At 41.3% G+C, this 23,238-nt stretch overlaps 1 protein-coding gene across 5 annotated transcripts in view; it reads left to right on the forward strand.

The window, feature by feature from the left end:
• Positions 1 to 544: 544 nt before the first annotated feature.
• PHF3 (PHD finger protein 3) overlaps positions 545 to 23,238 on the forward strand; it is a 65,144-nt gene continuing 42,450 nt past the window's right edge. The window contains exons 1-3 of one of the 5 annotated variants that reach the window (XM_070733037.1): positions 545 to 895; positions 20,669 to 20,736; positions 21,152 to 21,420. Coding sequence is in view for 2 of the 5 variants with exons in the window: in XM_070733035.1 (XP_070589136.1) it covers positions 21,177 to 21,420 (244 nt within the window). In the remaining 3 variants the exon portion in view is untranslated. The remainder of the gene's footprint in view (positions 896 to 20,668; positions 20,737 to 21,151; positions 21,421 to 23,238) is intronic. The other 4 variants (XM_070733035.1, XM_070733036.1, XM_070733040.1 and 1 more) reach the window with 4 other exon arrangements.

Raw genomic sequence — 23,238 nt, forward strand, 5'->3', positions numbered from 1 at the left:
TTAACGGGTTTATATTACCTTAGTCAATAAATACAACGTTCTACAAATGCAACTTTTAATTTTTAATAGGAGAAATATCGATGAATAAAACCCATATAAACAATCTCTTTGGGGTTTTCCATATTTAGGAGTCCTGACAATGAAATTTCGGAAACACTAATTTATGCTTTCTTCGATGACAGTCTATGTGTTTTGAGTGTAGAAGTTTTTGTTTGTTTGTTTTTTAACTTAAGCTGTACTTTCACACAAATGGATTTTCTTTAGGAAAGCTTCCAAGCTGGAACTGGGCATATCCACCCAGGACGCTGACGGAAACCGTGGCCTGCTTCACTAAACAGTTTCCGAGAGAAAGATGAGAATACGCATGCGTACACACGCGCCGCCGCACAGCGAACCACGCGCCGAGTAAACAGCCCCGTCACATGAAAGCGGCCTCCGCGGGAGTCGCTTGGCCCCGCCTGCCTCCTTGCTCTCTTCCCCCAGCCCCTCCCCACCCCTCCGCCCCCGCAAAGCGAGCTTAGAAGGCAAATGTGAGCACGCGCCCGAAGCAAAGCGCTGCGTGCGACAAACGGAAAGGACCACTTCGTCGCTCCGGGGAGGGGAAAAAAATGGGCGGGGAGGAGGGGGAGAGAGGGAGGCGAGAAGAAACCCGGACGTGGTTCCTGGAGCCAGCCAAGCAGTAACAGCCACTCGCTCTGTCTCCGCCCCCTTCCAGCCCTCCCTCGTGCCCTTCCACTTCCGCACAGCAGCCTTCCCTCCCCTCCCCTGGCCTGGGAGGGTTGCGGAGCCAGAAGGGAGAGACGTAAGGGAGGGGTAGGAAGGAAAAACAACAACAACGACCCAGTGCAACAGTCACCTGGCCGAGCGAGGGAGCGTGACTCCCTGGCCAACACAGGTAAATATTTCGCCTTTGGGCGGTCAGCGGCGGAGGCTAGATTCGCGGCCTACGAAAGCTAGTTGTATCGGGGTGCCAGCTGACGGATTGGGGACTGTGACCGTGGCCTCTATTCCACCCCTCCAGCCCCTCCCCCCCTCGCCGCCTTGAGCCAACGACTCGGCTCGAACATCCAAGATCCGGAGCTTCTGTTCCCCCGCTGACTTGTCTCTTACCGCTATGCTTTCCAATTGGCCCCCCTTCTTTCTCCGGCCTCTTCCCTTGCCCCGCCCCTTCGCTCGTGCGCTGCTTACTGGTGGTCCTGGGCCTTGTTGGGGGTGGGTGGGCTCCGAATGGCTGTTGCCTCCCCCACGAGGTGATTGGACTGCAGTGGGGCGGCCCGACTGGGACTGTGGGGAGTTGTTCTGCATCTGAGGGGAATGGCGTGTGATTTGGAAGCGGTCTCTTGGCGCCTCAGGCGTAGCCGCCCCCGTGTATACTATGCCCGTTCCTAACCTTCTCAACTCCCAACTTGCTATTTCTCTAATTTGCCCTAAATCCTTTGCCGGGTCATTACTTTTGTTAGATATCACCATTTGTTCTGAATTGATGGCAGCGGTTGCCCAGGATTATGGGAAACTAGCAACTTGGGAACTGAAGCAATGCAGGTAGTCCTCCACTTACGACCACAAGTGAGGCAGAAGTTTTATGTGGCGAGGTGAGAAATCGGTTGCGTTTTTGTCCCCGTTTTGCAACTTCATGCCCCGTTAAGTGAATCACTGGGGCTTTTATGTTAATAACACGGTCATTAAGTGAATCTGGCTTCCCCCATTGACTTTGCTTGAAAGAATACTGCAAAGGTTATGAATCAGTTGTCAAGCCTCGGAATGTAAATCATGTTGGGAAGTGAGAAATTGGTTAAATGAGTTTTTGTCCCCTTTCTGCGACTTTTCATGCTCTGTTTGTTAAGTGAATCACTGGGGTTTTCACCTTAATAACACACTTATTAAGTGAATCTGGCCTCTCCATTGACTTTGCTTGTCAGAACACTGCAAGGGGTTGTCAGGCGTCTGAATGTAAATCATATGACCATGGGGATGCTACAATAGATGTAAAGTGTGAAAAGTGGTCATAACTCACTTTTTTCAGTGATGATGTAACTTTGAACGGGCACTCAATGAACTGTTGTAAGTTGAAGATTACCTGGACTTTTGGCTTGGAGAAATTTCTGGAGTTAATTGGCTTTTGTCCTCGGGATTAATTTGTGTGGTTAGAACTGTTAAGCTCTCACTCATTAGCCTGTTAATTTTGTTATTATTATTATTATTATTATTATTATTATTATTATTTTATTTATTAGACTTGTATGCCGCCCCTCTCTGAATACTCAGAGCGGCTCACAACAAATTATATTAAATTGATTTAATGGGTCTAGAACACATACCCCAAATTTGGTGCCTGTGAGATGTCTTAGAACTCTCCTGAACTTCCCTGCCATAATGGTGCAAATCTGACAATGGAGTTGAAGTCGGTCATATTTAGAGGATGTCAGATTTGGGAAATGCAATCTAGAATTGTGTTCATCTTCCTTCACTTATTGGGAACTCCTCTGGTTCACTTCACTTTGTCTATGAACATGTGCTCTACAGATGAGTCCTTCTGTTGCACTTTAATAATGTTTTGTGTGAATAACAGGGTACAGCTAGTCTTTAACTTATGACCACATTTGAGCTCAAAATATCTGCAGCTAAGCAAGGCCGCGGTAAAATGAGTTTTGCCTCAGTTTACAACCTTTCTTGCCACAGTTGTAATGTGAATCATTACAATTAATTTAGTAACATGGTTGTCAAGTGAATCTGGTTCCCCATTGACTTGACTTGTCAGAAAGTCACAAAAGATGATCACATAATCCCAGGATACTGCAACCATAATAAATACATGCCAGTTTCCAAGCATTCAAATTTTGATCATTTGACCATGGGGATACTGCAACAGTCAGAAGTGTAAAAAGAATAAGTCAGCTTTTTCAGTGCCATTGTAACTTGAATGGTCACTAAGTGAGTGGTTGTAAATCAAGGAATACCTATATTTATTTATTTATGTTTATATTTATATAAACATATATGCATCTTAAGATAAAATACAGGAAATAGTATAAGGGCAGATTAGATGGACCATGGGGTCTTTTTCTGCAGTCTTCTATGTTTCTATGTTTCTATTTTAATACATGCATCCCTGTATATGAAACTTTAATGTTTTGTGAAAAACATAACTATAAAATGGCATTGAATGCTTTGTAAAATAGCTTAAGTTCAAATTTTCTATGGAAAACCGTAGGTCAACTATGGGCCAGTATGAATAATCTGCCCCCAGCTCTTACTGAATTGTTATTTGCATCCTGGCAGCATGATAATGTCATTTCTTTTCTCCATTTTGAGGGATATTCTCAGATATTGCAAAAAAAACCAAAGACATATGTTTTACACTTTCTCTGTAAAGAATATATATTTTACTTATACGTATAGGTAATTTTGGAATTTGTTCAGCCTTATAAATGTATTATGGTATGAAAACACTATAATTTTCAGACTTACTTTATAATTTCTTAATTCTTTCTCTTTATATGTTTTCACGTTTTGTATTTTTCATTTAATGGGTATTCTGAGTAATGGCTATAATCTTATGGACAGCTGGTTGGTATTATATTTCTGCCCTGGTGTTATTTTGGGTCAGCTTTTGTGATTTCTAAACTATTGCAAGAACATAGTTAAGAGATGATAAATTGTGTATGTTATAATATGATTATCTTAGGTTACATTTCTTGTAGTCTTTTATTTATACCAACCCATTACTAAATTCCCTGAAATTTATTCAAATAGGCCCAATTGAATTTGTAAACTTGATTTGTCTGATCTGAATTAGAAGGTATTGAAACATTAAAATTTAAGCATAGGTGTATTGAATATATTTCAATAATAATATTGTAGATGTGAGAATTAGTGTTACAGCACATTTGAGTAATCATACTGACAGCATTTGCTGGGTTGTTTTTTTTTTGAATTGTGCCCATGCTCTAGGTATTAAGATTTCATTTTATTAAATAACTTATGTGTTAAATTTAGAGCTGTTTAGTTGACTGTACAGAGTTAACCCTTTGCTTCAGGAGGGTGGAAGTTCTAATTATTAGAAAGTTTTAATAGCATATCAATCTTAAAAAAGGTGCAAACAGTTTTGAAATCAAATTAACTTAAGGTACTGATTTTTTTGCAGCTATATTTAGAATGTCTATAAAAGTATTATTTTCTCTAAGAATATTTCTGCTTTTAGCTGGCTGGTCTTTGGTACTATTTCTTACTTATCAGTTCCATCTTTTTGTACAGTTTAGTAACAACTACTTCTTTTCTGCTCTGCTTCAGTTCTGTGGTTTTAATAGCCTGTTGCATATTTTTGAACCTTTGTCCTTTTTGCCTTGTCAGTGGAGAAATTGGAGAGTGCCTTTCATTGCATATTATGGTTTGATTTTAAAATAGAATGAGAATATCTTCTTGCACACATTATCTATGTGCCACACGTATGGCATAAGCACTCAATGCATTTTATAGTTAGAGAACTCCTTTTATCCTTAGGTATCACTAGAACTCAACTTATGGGGTCTCCTCATAACTAATATTTAAGCAAGTGAACTTTCAGACAGTACTTCTTAAATTATGTGTAATTCATTCTAGTTTACGATCAAATGATCTAGTATCATTTTACTTGCCTGAGATCTACAGTCAAATAAAAAAGTAAATTGATTTATTTTTAAAAACTTAAAATATGATACGGCATAGATACTTTATCTTTATTTCAACAGTATTAAATTTTTATGCTACTCTAATTGTTCAAGCAACTCTAGGTGGTGTACTTTTTCCACAGAAACAAATGACATACAATATCTGTTAATTTTTAAATTGAATAAATGATTGCAAGTTTGGTTTTTTAGTTCAGTTGCATCACTTTTACTTTTAATACTGTTTGAATAAATATTGATACATCCACATATCAAAGGAAAATATCTTATACAGACTACTTTTTTTTCACAACTGTAGATTAAACAAAATTGTTGGAAGAAGATGTTTGTCTCTCGGCAATTCTCTTCTTAGATACTCTAAAACAGTGGTCCCCAACCTTTTTTCCCCCAGGGACCAGTTTCAGCAAGGCAATTTTTCTATGGCCCGGTGGGGGCAGAAAAGGGTGTGGTTGGGGACGAGATTAAGCATGGGGGTGTAGCTTATCGTTCCATTGCCTCTCTTTCCTCCCCCCCTTTTTAATTTTGCAGGGGAGCCAAGGTGACAGAGGGAGGAAGGGTAGGAGGGGCGGTTTCCTGTCTCTTTCCCCTCCCGTTCACTCAGGACCGCTGTTTGCCTCGGGTCGAGGCGGTCCACCTGAGGGAGAAAACTTTTGCTTGCTTGCTTCCTTCCTTCCGGCAATTTCAGAGGACACCGCCCCCACCCACCCACCCCAGCTGGGATTGCAGCAAGGAATCCCAGAGGGGGGGGGGAGGTGCCTCCATGGACACAATCGCCTTTCTTTGCGATCGCTGCCTGCTTGGAGCGCCCACTACTACCAGGTCTGGCAATTTTCTTGCAGCAAGGAATCCTTCCAAAAGAAAATTACCGGAGCTGGTGGTGGGGGTTTCATGGTCACACACACACCCCTGGCTTCGCTCCCACCCAGGCCCCCGGGAATAGGGTGGGGGAGCCTAGCAAAAAAAGAAATGCACAATGCCAAAACCTTTCCATCTGAGCTGCAGGCTTCGCGAGGAGGAAATAGACCACTTTCGATGAGGGAAGAAAGACAGGAAAGGAAGCAAGCAAACAAGCAAAAGCTTTCTCGGCCCGAGGCAAACGGCAGTCCCGAGTGAACGGGAGGGGAAAGAGACAGGAAACAGCTTGGCACTCGCCGGCTCCACAGCAGCTGCTGACTCCGCGGACCAGTGCAACATGCCCCGCGGACCGGTACTGGTCCGTGGACCGGCAGTTGGGGACCCCTGCTCTAAAAGATACTGTACAGTGGTCCCTCGATTTGCGCGTTCTCGATTAGCGCGAAACGCTGCAACGCGGTTTTTCAAAAAATATTATTTAAAAAAGTAAAATATTAAAAAAAAATTTTTTTTTTATTCTGTTCCCTGAATGGAGACCGCCGGCCGCTCAATCGGGCCGGCAGGGAACAGAATGGAGCCTTCCGCGGCGGGGCTGGTAAGGGGGGGAGCCGAGGGGGGAGCCGAGCCCAGCCCCGTGGCATTCGCTTTCCTCCCGCTCGCAGCCGACTGATCGTGGGCTCCTTCGCAACCTCGGAGAGCTTCCTGGTTTTCGTGAGCTTTCATGCCCTGGAAGCTCTCCGAGGTTGCGAAGGAGCCCACGATCAGTCTCGGCTGCGGGTGGGAGGAAGGCGAATCCCCCGTGGGCTCCGTTACATCTTCCGCTGCCAGCCAGGCCATGCTGGCGGCAGCGGAACAATCGCTGGCTGTCAACTTTTCTTTTTAAAACTGGGCAGGAGCTGACTTGCCTCCCCAGTGCTAAAAAGAAAAGTTGACAGCCAGCGCTGCGACTGACGGAATGCTGGCGGGAAGACCAAGGGAAGGTTCCTTCAGCCGCCCAACACCTGATCCGCTCCGCAGCGCGGCAACGGGGAAACCCCATCTTCGGCTCCTCGCTGCTTCCGCGCTGCGGAGCAGATCAGCTGTTGGGCGGCTGAAGGAACTTTCCCTTGGTCTTCCCCGCCGCCCACACGCAAACTCTACCATCTGCGCATGTGCGGCCATGAAAAAAATGGCGCACATGCGCAGATGGTGTTTTTACTTCCGCATCCAGTATAACGCGGAAATCGGTTAGCGCGGGAGGTCTTGGAACGTAACCCCCGCGCTAACCGAGGGATCACTGTATATCCTTAGTGGAAAGTATTGAGTGTAGATAGGCTTGTTCTCTTCCTTCAGTAGAAACTGCCCCACTGACAGAAGCATTGTTAGAGTCTACTCAGAGTGGAATATGAATTTGTGGAAATAAGTCTGCACTATAAATAAAATGCTTTTCTATGAGTTTTGAGAGATCTTCACTTGGGAGAACTGTACTATTTACATATGCAATATCTTCAGCTTGGCAATCATGATAAGTATTTAGGGTGGTACATTCACTTCTAATATGCACTGTGTTTTGGTAGTTGACTACTTGGTTCATGGTTACTGTTTTAATGAAAAAAACTAATGAAAAAATAGCTGCATAAATCTTTTCAGGAAATTGTGTAGATTTCCATTCTTGTTGTAAAAGCTATGTATTGCATTTAGCAATAGACTTGAAGAATCAATTGACCTCTGCAGCCTAAATAAAAAGGTACACATTTTCTCTTAAGGACGTGTCTGGAAAATAATTATCCTAATATGGAGGATCACTCAAATTATTTAGGAATACTAGTACAACAAATAGATAATTTTGCTGAGCATAAACAGGGGCTAAATATCTGTTGCCTTCAAACTAAATAATTCCATTAAATGTATATCTCCATCAGCTCTAATAGAACACAGCACAGTTGAGTTTGTTGGCATTTTTAAATTTGTGCAAATTATAGATAAAGAAATAAGGAGTGTAGCATAATTTTAAAAAAATATCAACTCACTAACTGCCTTACTTAGCAATGGAAATTCTGCTTCCAATTATGGCTGTAAGTCAAGGACTACCTGTATTATCCCTTAAAATGTTTATATTTGATTATATTTGTTTATATTTGAAACTTTGTTATGGTGCAATAAAAGTGATGACATAAAACCAAATTACTTCAGTATTAAACTACAAGTGTAGCTTATTGTAATGCCATGGTTTGGTTATACCTGGACTCTATTTTCAAACTGATTCTTTAGTTAAAATATATTGGTGTTTAATATTCCCATTCATGTTTGAAAGAGTAACTGAAAGTGAAGTGAATTAAATCATTGGTATAGCAGACCTTGATTTAGAAACTTGTATGCCGTAGACATAAGTTTATTCATATTTATGTCTGTTTCATCAAGGATTTGTCTAGTAGATGGACATTTTGTTGCAGATTTGTTATTAAAGATAATTATGAAAATGTGATACACAAAAGAGATGGATTTGTATATAACATACACTCAAATAATTGGTTAAATAGAATTCTTATTGTGGTGCCAGATTTAAACATTAAGGAGAATTGGCATTGAGGATTTGGAAAGGTATTTTTGCAGCTTATTCCTTTAGTTAAGTAAAGCTTATTTTTGCTAATTCCACAAATACACTGTGTTCACTTTCTGTCTCTCTCGCCCACTTTTTCTGATATCATGGCATATTGTTTTAAAATGTTTGCTATGTTATATAATGCCAATCATTGGGTTAATTTGATGATCAGACTGTTTTGTACAGTTTCATATAAGTTAATTTACACGTTCCTTCTTCCATAGCATTGTTTAAATAATATCAGACACTCTTAAAATTATTTTCTTGATTTATTCGTAATAGCAATAGCAGTTAGACTTATATACCGCTTCACAATGCCTTACAGCCCTCTCTAAGTTGTTTATGGAGTTAGCATATTGCCCTCAACAATCCGGATCCCCATTTTACTTACTTTGGAAGGATGGAATGCTGAGTTAACTTTGAGATGGTGAAGATCCAACTGCAAAATTGCTGGCAGTCAGCAGAAATAGTCTGCCATACTGCATTCTGATCACGAGCCACCACAGCTACTGTTCAAAAATATCATTCAGTATGTCCAATATTGTCCCTTATGCTCAATATTTAAAATACTTTGATTTGTTCTATAATTGTAAGTCAAGTTTGAATTCTTTTTCTTTAATCATGAGATACAATGCCTTATAGTTCCCCCTACTGCTTGAAATTTACTTATATTTTTTTAAGAATGCAAAACAAAATCCTATTGGAAAGATTCTTTATGATTAACTTCAAAATTTATTTGAAATTTATCTGGATCCATACTCTGTTTCTAATATTCAGGTTTTAATCATCCTAATCATGCTGTTTTTCCCCCGATCACCTGCTCCATTTTTGCTTTCCTTTGGAAAGTTTCTTATGTTCTCCAGGTTTCACAAGAATAGTATATGCAATTTGAAGAAAGAAGTCTTCTAATGCACTATAAGAATTGGGTCTCCTACAATTCTCCAGATAAGTCTATTCTTGTGAGACCTGCTGAAAGTTCTAACTCTTTACTTTAGTCCCAGCCCTAGAATTGCCTGAATTTTGATTACATGATTGTGGGGATGCTGCAATAGCCTTGACGATATGCACATTTGTTAGCAGGGTGAGGTCTCTGATTTTTATTATGCTGTCTAGATTTGCCATAGATTTCCTCTCCAGGAACAAGTGATTTTTAACTTATTGGCTGTAGTCCCCATCTGCTGTGATCTTGAAGCCCAGGAAAATAAAACCTGTCACTACCTCCATTTCTTCCCCATCTATTTGCCAGGAATTGAGAGGATCAGATGACATGATCTTAGTTTTCTTAATGTTGAGTTTCAAGTCAACTTTTGCACTCTCCTTCACCCGCATCAAGAGACTCATTAGTTCCTCTTCACTTTCTGCTATTAGAGTGGTATCATCTGCATATCTGAGGTTGTTGATATTTGTCCCAGCAATTTTAATTCCAACCCGTGATTCATCTAGTCCTGTCTGTCTCATGATGTGCTCTGCATATAAGTTAAATAAGCAGTGCAACATTATACAGCCTTCCCAAACTTCTTTCCCAATTTTGAATTAATCAGTGGTTCTGTGTCCAGTTCTCACTCTTGCTTCTTGACCCACATATAGGTTTCTCAAGAGACAAATAAGATGGTCTGGTACTTCCATCTCTTTAAGAATTTGCCACAATTTGCTGTGATTCATACAATCAAAGACTTTAGCATAGTTAATGAAGCAGAAGTAGATATTTTTCTGGAACTTCCTAGCTTTCTCCATGATCCACCATATGTTAGGAATTTGATCTCTGGTTACTCTGCCTCTTCGAAATCCAGTATTTCTGGTAGTTCTTTGTTTGCATACTACTGGAGCCTAGTTTGTAGGACTTTACTGGCATGTGAAACGAGTTCAATGGTGCAATAGTCTAATACTACTTCCACCTCATACTCTCTCCATCTACTAGAATGGGAGACAGAAGTGTTTTCTTTGTAGAGTTCAGAGGGGGCAACTCTTTCACAAACAATGATGATGACGGAATTCAGGGAAAACTTTCATTGATTATGGCAATTGCAAGTGAAATGTACTGGATTGATTTGATTAGTCACCGGGGAAGGACCAGTAAGTATTTTGAGCCAATTTCTTTGAAAGTCATGGAATTTAATATTTTTTTATTAATAAAAAGCTGCATTACTTGAATTCTAGCCCCTTGGTATGTATTTGCTGCTGTCTTGTATGACATTTTTAAAGTTGCTTTTTAAAGAGGTTTTTTGCTGCAGGAAATAATGGGTCATGAGGTAGGACACTTTCTTGTCTTTTTGTTGGAAAGACCTGTGGATGAATGCCGTACATTGTTTAAAATGTAGACATACCAATAGAGGAGAGTCTGCAGCATTGTTCTAAGCAAACTCAGCAAGAGATATGAGATCAGTCCGGTTTTCTTGCTGATAAGAAATGCAGCATTTTAAATACTGCAATAGCTGTTTAACCTTAGCTTCTCTGTTGGAAATGAGATGTAGGATGGATGACATGACTTTCAATATTTAATAATTCCTAGGGGGCCTTCCAAGATTTGGAAGTGAATTTATTTCTTCTGACTTATCACATGATTGATTCATCCTCTATATCTAAATATATGTTCTAAAAAATCTTGAGCCTTTAGGAATCTCTTAGAAGGAATTAAATTAGTCAATTTGGTAAATAAATCTATTACTATCAGTTTGGTAGTATACCCCACATTGGAAGATTTTATTTATTTATTTATTTATTTATTATTTAGATTTGTATGCCACCCCTCTCTGCAGACTCGGGGCGGCTCACAACAAAGTGAAAAAAAACAATCTACAACAAATCTAAATTACTGTTTAAAAATATTTAAATACCCCATTTTCTAAACACACATACATATAAACATACCATTCATAAATTGCATCTGCCCGGGGGAGATGTTTCAGTTCCCCCATGCCTGACGACAGAGGTGGGTCTTAAGGAGCTTACGAAAGGCAAGGAGAGTAGGGGCAGTTCTAATCTCCGGGGGGAGTTGATTCCAGAGGGTCGGGGCCACCACAGAGAAGGCTATTCCCCTGGGGCCCGCCAACCGACATTGTTTAGTTGACGGGACCCGGAGAAGGCCTACTCTGTGGGACCTAATCGGTCGCTGGGATTCGTGCGGCAGCAGGCGGTCTCGGAGATATTCTGGTCCAGTGCCATGAAGGGCTTTAAAGGTCATAACCAACACTTTGAATTGTGACCGGAAGTTGATCGGCAACCAATGCAGACTGCGGAGTGTTGGTGAAACATGGGCATACCTAGGTAAGCCCATGACTGCTCTCGCAGCTGCATCCTGCCCTGAAGTTTCCGAACACTTTTCAAAGGTAGCCCCATGTAGAGAGCATTACAGTAGTCGAACCTCGAGGTGATGAGGGCATGAGTGACTGTGAGTAATGAGTCCCGGTCCAGATAGGGCCGCAACTGGTGCACCAGGTGAACCTGGGCAAATGCCCCCCTCGCCACAGCTGAAAGATGGTTCTCTAATGCAGTGTTTCCCAACCTTTTTTGAGCCGCGGCACATTATTCACATTTTCAAAATCCTGGGGAACACTGAAAGGGGGGGGGGTGGCTAAAGAAAAGTTTTGACAAAAAAAAATCTTCCTCCATTTCGCGCTATTTCTCCCTCACTCTTTCTCTCTCTTCCTTCCTTCCCTTCTTTCTCTTTCTCCATCCCTCTTTCTTTCTTCCTCTCTCTTTTGCTCTCTTTGTCTCTCCCTCCTTCCCTCCCTATATGTCTTTCTCTCTCCCTTACTCTCTCTGCCTCTCTTGCTATCTCTCTTTCATTCTCTCTCTTTTTCTCTCTCTTTCTCTCTCTCTTGCTATCTCTTTCTCTCTCTCTCTCTCTTTCTTTTTCTCTGTCTCTCTTTCTCTCTCTCTTGCTAGCTCTTTCTTTCTCTCTCTTTCTCTGTCTGTCTCTCTCTCTCTCTGCCTCTCTTGCTATGTCTCTCTTGCTCTCCCTCTCTCTCTCTCTGCCTCTCTTGCTATGTCTCTCTTGCTCTCTCTCTCTTTCTCTCTCTTCCTTTCTTCTCTGCGGAGGCCGGCGAAGGTTTTTCTTATTTTAAATGTTCCGGGTGGCAGGGGGATGCGGAGCCCGCACGCACACACCCCCGACATTCCAAATCCTGCCTCAGCTGCATGCAAGAGGGGCCGGGCGGGCGTTAGCAGCCCGATGAGGAGGACGAGAAGCCGCTGCAGCCACCCCCAATCCCCCCCCTTCCCTGGGTACCTTCCAAAGGCCCCTGGAAAAAGGCAGGAGGTAGCAACGAGGCGCGAGGACAAGCAGGTAGCTTGGCGGAGGGGAAGCGCTGACGGGCTCTCCTCCTTCCCCACCCCCGCGCTTCTCTCCCGCCCTGGCTTTTCCTTCGCCCGCAGATTTCCCCGCAGTTCAAAAGGAGGCAAGAGGTGGCCTGGATGAAATTGCGGGGAAATCATGGGGCGAAGCAAAAGCCAGGGCGGGAGAGAAGCGCGGGGGTGGGGAAGGAGGAGAGCCCGTCAGCGCTTCCCCTCCGCCAAGAGGTTATTGCCGCCGCCTCTGCCTCCACTCAGGCAGCCATCGTGGTTGAGCTGAGCGAGAGGAAAAGGCGCGGTGACCACGGTGGCTCCCTGAGTGGAGGCAGAAGCGGTGGCAATAACCTCTGTGCTTTCTACGGCAGCGTGGCTGAGCTGGACGGAGGGAAGCGGCAGCTCCCACTCGAACCCACGGCAACGGGCGACGGCTTGGTGGGAGGCGACGGCGGGAGACACAGGCGGTGGGAGGAGAGGGAACTAGGAAGCGACTGTGAAGCCCAAGACCATCCACAGGACGACACGCAGGCAGGGGCGCCGGCAGCGCCCCGCCCAGCTGGAGCTTCTCGCGGCACACCTAGCCATGTCTCGCGGCACACTACTGTGCCGCGGCACACCGGTTGGGAAACGCTGCTCTAATGTGAGCTGTGGATCGAGGAGGATGCCCAAGTTGCGGACCCTCTCTGAGGGGGTCAATAATTCCCCCCCAGGGTAATAGATGGACAGATAGAATTGTCCTTGGGAGGCAAGACCCACAGCCACTCTGTCTTGTCTGGATTGAGTTTGAGTTTGTTGACACCCATCCAAGCCCCAACAGCCTCCAGGCACCGGCACATCACTTCCACTGCTTCGTTGGCTGGGTATGGGGTGGAGATGTATAACTGGGTATCATCGGTGTATTGATGATACCTCACCCCATGTCCTTGGATGATCTCACCCAGCGGTTTCATGTAGATATTAAATAGCAGGGGGGAGAGGACCGACCCCTGAGGCACCCCACAAGGGAGAGACCTCGGAGTCGACCTCTGGCCCCCCACTAATACCGACTGCGACTGACCGGAGAGGTAGGAGGAGAACCACTGGAGAACAGTGCCTCCCACTCCCAACCCCTCCAGCTGGTGCAGAAGGATACCATGGTCGATGGTATTGAAAGCCGCTGAGAGGTCAAGAAGCACCAGGACAGAGGATAAACCTCTGTCCTGGGCCCGCCAGAGATCATCCATCAACGCGACCAAAGCAGTTTCCGTGCTGTAACCGGGCCTGAAACCCTACTGCTGGGGACCTAGATAATCGGTGATTGGTGATGAAATTTAGTGAAAAAAATGTCCCAAGATTTTGGAAGAGGACATGTTTATTGATTGCAACAACCCAGCTGCTCTATTGGTGATTGGTTTTGCTCTCCCAACAAACTTGACAAGAGGACACATAATCTTATCTGTGGATGCAGGATCACCCAAATTCTCTCATGGCTCTTTGTTGGGTTCTGAACATTCCCCCATATACTTCTGCCTTAGGCACAGTTATACTATTCCTTTCCTCCTAGGGCAGGAGTCGGCAGACTGCGCCTCGTGAGCCAAATGTGGCTCTTTGATCCCTTTAGTGTGGCTCTTCCACAAAACACCATGTGTGGGCGTGTACATGGTATTTCCAGGGGTCCCCCCCCTTCAGACCTAATACACTTCCATACCTAACCCCACCCTAGTGTATGCAATTAGTTGCTAACTAAAAGGAGCAGCAGGAGGAAAGGATTGCAACAACTACTTTAGTATACTACTAAAAGATTTCACCTTGCAGTCTTCAGTACCCAAGAGAAAAAGGGCAAGCAGCAATAACGATCTGGACAAAGCAAAAGGCCAGCTCCAAATGTAGCTAGGGTGGTTTATTGGCTTTTATAAGTTCTTGTCCAAAACCTTTTCCCCCACTCCTTGCAAAAACAACCGAAACACACTTTTTTTCTTCACCACTAGCTGCAAAAGAGGTCCCAGCAGCCTGTTTCTGCTTTCCCAGGATGCACAAAGTGCATTTTCTGCATCAAACCCCAAGTGCCTTTTCAATGCAAAAAATTGTAGGAACACGAATGAAAAAGCTGGCAGAGGAATTCCGGACTACAAAGATCTTTTGCAGGAAGAGTTTAAAACAGGAGGAACAGGAAGCGGGACGGTGATTCCTACCATAATGGCAAACCTTAGTTTGCCTTTATTTTGCCCTTTTGTTGTTGTGTTTTGCAAATACAGCATGAGGGAGGTTTCAGTAGGTCTGTCTTTTCTAAAAGTTTCCCAGATTATCTTTCTGGTGTTTTTTTAAAGTCTGCATGCTGCAATATTGATACATTTCCGGCCAAATTTCTAATTAGCAGCTAGTGATTTCAAAAACAGTCTATCCTAGGTTACCTTATTATCTAATTCTAGGTAAATGGTTTATGTTCATAATTTGGGTGGCTAATCTGACATGACTACTGTACATATAATGGACTTCGGTGAGATGTGTGCTTTTGAGTTACTTTTATTCCATTTCCTCATTTTACATAGAAACTGGTTTGCCTGAGATAGTAGGCTAAATGTGATTCCCTAATTTGGAGGACTGTTTAGGACTGTTTAATCCACAGGGATTAATTGGGGAGGGGATCTACAATTGAGATTTTGGAGCAGTGTTGACTAGGGAGTTGCAGTCCAGTACATCTTAGAGCACATGTTCTCTCTTAATGGCTGAAAAAAATGCAGTCACTTTTAGACAAATGTGGGATGTCTAGCCACTCCTCTGCAAGTGTGCTGTATCTCATGATAGTTTTTGTCTTTCAATATGATTTATTAATCAGGAAAGGTGCTTCCAGACTCCTGATTTTTGGCTATAGTAAGCTAGCATTTCTTTTCTCGTACAGTGAGTAGAAGATACATTTCTTCTTTCTGGTCACTCTAACAGAATCTAGAGAGATGCAGGGAGAGAGTGGGAGATAGAGTGGGGGAGAAATACAAAGATAGAGAAGAGGGAGAGAGAAACATAGATTGAGAGAGAGAGAGAGAGAGAGAAAAGAGTGTTGCGGTTCCCAGTTTTCTGTCCTAAGGACTGGCTGGCTAGGCTTGGCTGTGGGGTGGTGCTCATGTGACTGGGTGGGAGTGAGCGATATCGAATTGGCCATGCCCATCCAGGTTTTGTGGCTCCAGGCATTGTTGTTTTTCTTTGGGAAACAAGTCCAAATGGCTCTTTGAGTGTTTAAGTTTGCTAACCGCTGCCCTAGGGGGATGAGGCACATTTAAATGTGCATTGTGCAACAGCTACCCTCCTACCACTGTGAAAAGTGAAACATATTTTGATTGGCTTCCTTGAGTTCATGCCTGGATGCATGAACTTAAGGAAGCCCAGCAAGATACAATTTAACCTTTCATGGTGGCATATATACCATGCAGCTGTTGTGCTTAATTGGATAAAAGAGATTTAGAGATTTTCTGTGGAAGTAAGCAAGGCCTAGTAAGGACTGCACATCTTTTGTATTGTGTGTGTGTGTGTGTTCATGTATATGCTCTGTGATAGAACAGGCTGCACTTTTGCTGGATCCATCTGTATACAGTATCTTCTTTAGATAGTACGGTATGTATTGCAAGTAATCCAGTTGAGTCAGATCAAATATACATTTTTCTAATTTCACAAATTTAGTTTCCCATAATTTTTGCAGTATGTCTCTGACATGAGTTATATGCAAGGAAGTATGTTTGGAACAAACTGAGACATTTATCTAAAATGTCTACAAAATTGTCATTCAGGAATTTGGACAAATCATTCCACAATGAACCATTCCACAAAGGGTAGGCAAAGTTGGCTCTTCTATGACATTGGACTTCAACTCCCAGAATTCTTGAGCTAGCATGATTGGCTCGGGAATTCTGGGAATTGAAATTCACAAGTCATAGAAGAGTCAACTTTGCCTATCCCTAGACCAGGTAAAAAGGCATTACTGTATGTTCAGATTTTCCTTATCTTATATCAAAGGCTATTATAAATATCCATGTCCTCCGTTCATTCTGATTAGCTTATAAGCATTTCTCAATTCTAGTTTTATAAAGATGTGTGCTTTTTGTAGCTGATCTGAGAGATGTGAGATAAGCGGGAATAGACAATGGCCTCTAATTGTTAGTTTGTTCACATTTTTGTAGTGATGAAGTGTTATGCTAGCCCTTCACTAAGAGCCCCTCTAATGAGTTAGCAAGGTAAACTCAGACGCACACACCGTCTCAAAGTAAACAGAAAGTCAGTTTATCAAAGCAAAAGTACTGTACGAACACACTTTAAACAGCCAAAGTGCTCTCCCACAAACAACAAGCCTGGAATGCTGTGAAAAGCAAAATCAAAAACAGAGCAGATAAAGGCAGGTGTGAAGGCGTCACAGCCACCCCCCTTCAATAGTCCACAAAATGTACTTAGCTGTGAGATATCCAAAAAGTCTTTGTAAGTCCTGGAACAGTCCAAACCAAACAACACTCGTCCTTCTTCAAACGGATAAACTCCCACATGCGCTCTCTGCAACGCTGGTCATTTATCAGCAACCCCATTAGCCTAATTGCCCCAGCTACAGGTCTTCTCTCTTATCTCCGTTGATACCTACGCAGTTGGTCCCTTCTAGCCGTGAGCCTGCACATTCTGGCATCAATCTACCAATCCTCCACCTCCGAGTCCGATGACCCACTAATGGGGTCATTCACTTATGGGCTGGTTGCATCCATTTCTCTATCTGATCCGTCTTCTCCCCCAGCATCTGGCCTAGGCAATGACTCTTTCCTGTCAGAAGCTGATGGCAGTAAAACAAGTCTCTGGGAACCTGAGGATTCTCCTAAGCCAACATCCAAATTCCCCGTTGCAGGAGCTGGCCCAGAGCCAACCACAACATGAACTGTACAGGCTCCATTCATTTCCTTCAGATTGGCTACTGTTTTTCCTTGTCAGGTGTTTAGTGGTTAGCTGGGTTCCTTGAGTATCAGAGGTGAGTCTTGAAATTCCTCTTTCGAAAAGAGTAGGAGACTTGCAAGATTGATGCCAGATTTTTAAACAAGCCAAACATGACTAGATGAGCGAAATTTACTTTATTATAAGGCTATATTTAAAGAATCTTGCAAGTCTAAAGTACAACATTTCCCATTACTACTTTTAATTTCTTGATCCATTAAAGTGGGCCCCTTCTAAATTGCTTCCTAAGATTATTAGCTATGGGGCATTCATGCCTCTTTCTGTTTCTCTTTCACCTTTCTCCCAAAATCATTCCCATACACCATTCAAAAAAGACAGTAAATAAAGCTTAGAAGCATACAAAAAGACCAGAACGCAACTTCTCCAGCAGCCAACACACAGATAAGCAAAGATTAACACCTGCCAAATAATCAAACAGAAAACAATACCTTAATTGAGGTATTGAGTCGTGGTGGCACAGTGGTTAGAGTGCAGTACTGCAGGCTATTTCTGCTGACTGCCAACTGCCTGAAATTTGGCAGTTCAAATCTCACCAGGCTCAAGGTTGACTCACCTTCCATCCTTCCAAGGTGGGTAAAATGAGGACTCAATTTGTTGGGGGAAATGTGCTCAGTCTGTAAACCACTTAGAGAGGGCTGTAATGCACTGTGAAGTGTTATATAAGTAAGTGCTATTGCTATTGCTAATTAAGGAATGATCATGGAATAAATTATACCCCTCAACACTGGCAAGGCTACTGTACATAAACAGTGAGCAAACCACACATTCACCAGCATTGTTGACTTTACAAACAAGCTCAGAGATACCAAAGGTTCCACAGCTCAAGTCTGCAACAATTTAGGAGGGAAGAATGACTGACTGACTGACAGACTGAACAAATGAAAAAAGTCAGTTTGGTTTAATGGTCTCAGACTAATTTGACAACTCATTTGTAGCTTAAATGACACTGTAATTTGCAATAATAAAATATAGCATAATGTTCATAATGTATGAATTCAGTAAATATTTTTTTAATAAAATATAAATTGTGAAGTAATCCATGGCTCAGTTTGTTATGTTTCCAGTAATTTGTCATTATGTAGAATCCTTCAGTATGAAAAACATGCTAGTTTCAAGGCAAGAATTGATAGAATATATATATGAAACTGTCAGTTAAAAAAATGTTCATTAAGCATAAGTACACGATTTCATACTTTCCGTCATCCATTGTTTCTTGTGGTAGATGATTGTACGCATAAGACTGCAATGTGAGCTACAGTGAAACCTCATCTTATGAACCCCTCATCATACGAACTTTTCGAGATACGAACCCGGGGTTTAACATTTTTTTGCCTCTTCTTACGAACTATTTTCACCGTACGGACCCGCCACCACCGCTGGGATGCCCTGCTGCCAGGCGAAGGCTCCCCTCATTGGGAAACCCCACCCCTGGACCTTCCATTGCCAGTGAAGCACCTTTTTTTCCACCGCTGGGATTCCCCTGAGGCTCCCCTCCATGGGAAACCCCACTTCCGGACTTCTGTGTTTTTGTGATGCTGCAGGGAAATCCCAGCAGGAGAATCCCAGCAGAAGAATCCCAGTATCGCAAAAACGGGCACTTCGCTGGCAATGGAAATCCGGAGGTGGGGTTTCAAGGACTTTGGTGTTTTTGCGATTTTGCGGAGGCTTCCCTCGCTGGGAAACCCCACCTTTGTACTTGCATTGCCAACGAAGCACCCGTTTTTGCGATGCTGGGATTCCCCTGCATCGCAAAAACGCGGAAATCTGGAGGTGGGGTTTCCCATGGAGGGGGAAAAGATTACATATCAAAGTTTAAGATTTTTTAAATTAAACCCATCTGTTCCCTACACACTTCATTAGCTTTTACTTTTGTCTGTATTTGGCGTAAATTTGTTTTAAGAAATGCATAAAATCTACCACAAATCAATACGAAAGAGGAGAAAGAGAAGGGAAAAAAAGAAAACACAAAAGTGCAGTGAGAAAAAATAAAAAGGTTCCAATTTCCTCTGCAGAAAATAAGTATGATTGCAAAATTATTTCAGTGTAAAATTACAAAAAGCTCACTTTGTTCTATTATCCATTTTTTTCCTAAACAAAAGCATAAATGCATTTTTTTCCTGTATCATAAAAAAACACCCTGTAAGCGGTTTCCAATCAGCTGTAAATGTAGATACAATGATCCCTCATTTTTTACGGGGGATGCGTTCCAAGACCACTCGTGAAAAACGAATTTCCATGAAGTAGAGGAAATATATATTTTTATGTATTTAATGAGTATTTGGACTTTTAAAACCCACCCTTTGCATTAAGCAGTCATTCTATAATGTTTCTCAGCTGCAACTACATGCGATGTTCTACCAGTTTCTTTAACAGAGTACAGTAGTAGTGTAGAAGAATTTTATGAATTTTTAATGGATTTAAAATTTTCAATAGATTTAATGGATTTATGCCCCTTTGAAAACCCATGAAGTAGTGAATCCGCAAAAGATGAACCGTGAAGTAGTGAGGGATTACTGTACTAACTTTTTTGGATCAACTATAACTACCTCTCCAAGTTCTATTATCTTCACCAACCATTTCTCCATTGTGGATAGTGTCAAACCCTTCCATTTTTGCAACTATAATAATATTGCTGCAGTTGTCCTTACTTATTTATTTACTTGTTAAATTTCTGTGACTGCCCATCTCAGTCAATGACATACATAAAACTTAAGTTTCCTGTCCATTAATCTTAAATAAAAAAATCTCAGGTTTCAGTTGTACTTTAATGAATTATGTTTAACAATTGTAGAAAAATCATGGAACAATTTTCTTCCTTCTTTATTTGTTAAAATATGGCTGATATTTTACAGCAGCAGTCGTCGATATGGACTAAAGTGATTCTCACTGCACAACATTTGGCCAATATGCAGTTAAAATTAACTGAAATTCAGTTAATATTCAATTCATTCAATTTCAGTAACAATTAAAAATGATTACTTGTCTATATACCCTGTTACCCCCGAAATAAGACATCCCCTGATAATAAGCCCAGTTGGGCTTTTGAGTGCATGGCAATAAGGCCAAGTGCTTATTTCAGGGTTCAAAAATATATATAACAGGGACTTATTTTCAGGGAATGGTAGGTAGCATGGTGTAACTTTAAAGAAAATGTTCCATTTCATCACTTTTTTAATGTAATGCATGGCTGACTGATTTTCCCATAGCAAGCATGAGTCTGGGCATCCTTGACCAGGGATGGGAGTAGTGGATAATTTGTAGTATTCTGCTTTTCCTTTATGTGCTCTTTCCAATTTTCATTCCTCATTTACTTTTCCCATTGTCACAGGAAATTCCATGTATGGGAAGTTTGCTTGGTAGAAAATAAGATGCGGAGGATGTTACAATGCGAAAACAGTTGAGTAGTATGCATTCTGAACTCTTATTATTTTGTCTCAGGATTCTCAAACATCTTTGTAAGTTAAGTAGTGCAAGAAAGTTCAGGTGTGGTTGTATATGCACCATCTGGGTTGGTGGTGGTAAATATACTTCCTGTCTCCCATTTCTTTCATTTTGCCAGTTTTGCAATTGAAAAATAGTGGCTAGAGTTCCTAAATCTGTGGTTTGGCCTTTAATTTGAAATTCATCAAATCTATAAAAAATGGACAAATTTCCTGTTAATTTAAAAAAATATATAATTTAATTTTAACATATAAAAAAATTACAGTGAGTTATATAAGACAAGAGATAAGTCACATCGAATTTGATAATTCTAGATAATTTCTAACCCATAGTTTATTTTTCTTATGGTATTTTTCTTGTCTTTCTATAGGGATTAAAGACACACAGGAGCCTTCATGGATATAGTTGATACATTTAATCATTTAATTCCTACTGAACACTTAGATGATGCCCTATTTCTAGGATCCAACCTGGAGAATGAAGCCTGTGAGGATTTTAGTACAAGTCAAAATGTCTTAGAGGATTCGCTGAAGAACATGCTCAGTGATAAGGACCCTATGCTAGGATCTGCAAGTGCTCAGTTCTGTTTGCCTGTTTTGGATAGCACTGATCCCAATTTCCAGATGCCTTGTTCTACAGGTAACTCTTAATATTTTCAAGTCTACACTTTTAAATAGAGCAGTATTGTAGTGTACTTCCCTTTTTTGGTTTGAAAGTACATTTTTCTTTCTGCTCTGTTTTATAGCATAGAGCAAAATGTTAAATTGCTAGTTGTCCCTAAATTCAGTTGAAAATTCTATTTAAGAAGCTTTAAAAGGAATAATGGAGAGGCATGTTGCTAAAGACTATTTTTTCTATGAAAACACTGGTGGGCCTAGTATTCTAGCCTTCACTTTAAAATAGCAATAGCAATAGCACTTATATACAACTTTACAGCCCCCTCTAAGCAGTTTACAGTCAGCATATTGCCGCTAACAATCTGAGTCCTCATTTTACTGACTTCAGAAGATTTAAGGCTAAGTCAATCTTGAGCCAGTGAGACTTGAACTGCCAAACTGCTGGTAGTTGGCACTCAGCAGAATTAGACTTCTAATCACTTCACCATCACAATTCAGAATAATATATTTTAATATAACTAAGGAATCTGTGGAATCTTCTTTAAAAAGCCAGGAAAAGTCTATATAATATAAGCAAAGTTCCACTCTACAATGGAAGTTTCCCTTGACCCTTCACAAAGCTGTGTAGATAGATCTTCACTCTGAAGAGAGAGTGAACAGTGAATCAAAAACAGTGAATTGAAGACTGAATCGGAAACAGGGCTGAGTAAGAGTTTGATCAGTTGTAAAGACCATTCTGCAGATCTAAAGGGTTGTAGTGCTACAGAATAGATGTAACTTTGGACATATAGTACTTTTTAAGGAAATTAAATTGTTGCCTATTGTGAACCGAAGGTTTTTTAAGATGACCTTTAGAACTTTGCTATAGAGTGGGTTTTTTTGCTGAATAGCTATCAATATAAAATAGATATATTGATCTTCTGTAAGAAATGAATAGGACATTGTTTGATATATGGTCATGTTTGAGTTTTAATATTGATCCTTAGATGTTATAAACAATTGGCATATGTCACAATTCTTAAACATTCTGTATCACTTCCCTTCTGTCTTTCTAGCTATTGTATGTGCTTCATCTCATATCATTGCTATGGCTTGTCATATCTTAGTCCCGTTTTGTTTTTTGAAAAAGTAGTAGTAGTAGTAGTAGTAGTAGAATTATAATTCATATAATTTGAAATCCAGTGAAAGAAAGGATTTTGAAGATGTGTGATAGACTTGTTCTAAAGAGAAGCTTAAGCCAATCCTTATCTATAGCAACACAGTTAATTACTTCAACTTTGCTAATAGTTAAGAATGTTACCCATGTATAACATATCTAGGAAGGGACTTCATTGAGCATTATTATATTTATCTTGGAATAAAATTTTGTAGGATTGGGGAAAATGAATCTAGACAAAAATAGGATATATTTTAATTATCCCTTTCTTGAAAATAGCAAGATCTAGATTTTGAATTATATGATGAATTCAACATTGAGTAGCTAGCATTAATAATTATTTTAGTCTCAGTTATCTACAGTGACTACTGAGATATACAGTAGTCCCTCACCTATTGCTGGTGTTACGTTCCAGACCTGGCCGCGATAGGTGAAATCCGCGATGGGGAATTTATCGACTGATAGTACTTATTTAAGTATTTATATTGTAATTGTTTGGTAAGTTTTCATTGTTTTAAGTGTTTATAAACCCTTCCCACACAGTATTTATTTTAGATACAGTATTTAAATGCAGTATTTACAATTTTAGATATATATATTTTTTGAAAAACCTGCCGATCGGATTTGGCGGGCTGTTTAAATCTGCCGATCGACTTCCTCAGAAACCCGCGATGAAGTGAAGCC

The sequence above is a fragment of the Erythrolamprus reginae genome, chromosome 1 (genome assembly GCF_031021105.1).
Source record: "Erythrolamprus reginae isolate rEryReg1 chromosome 1, rEryReg1.hap1, whole genome shotgun sequence".
Taxonomy (NCBI): domain Eukaryota; kingdom Metazoa; phylum Chordata; class Lepidosauria; order Squamata; family Dipsadidae; genus Erythrolamprus; species Erythrolamprus reginae.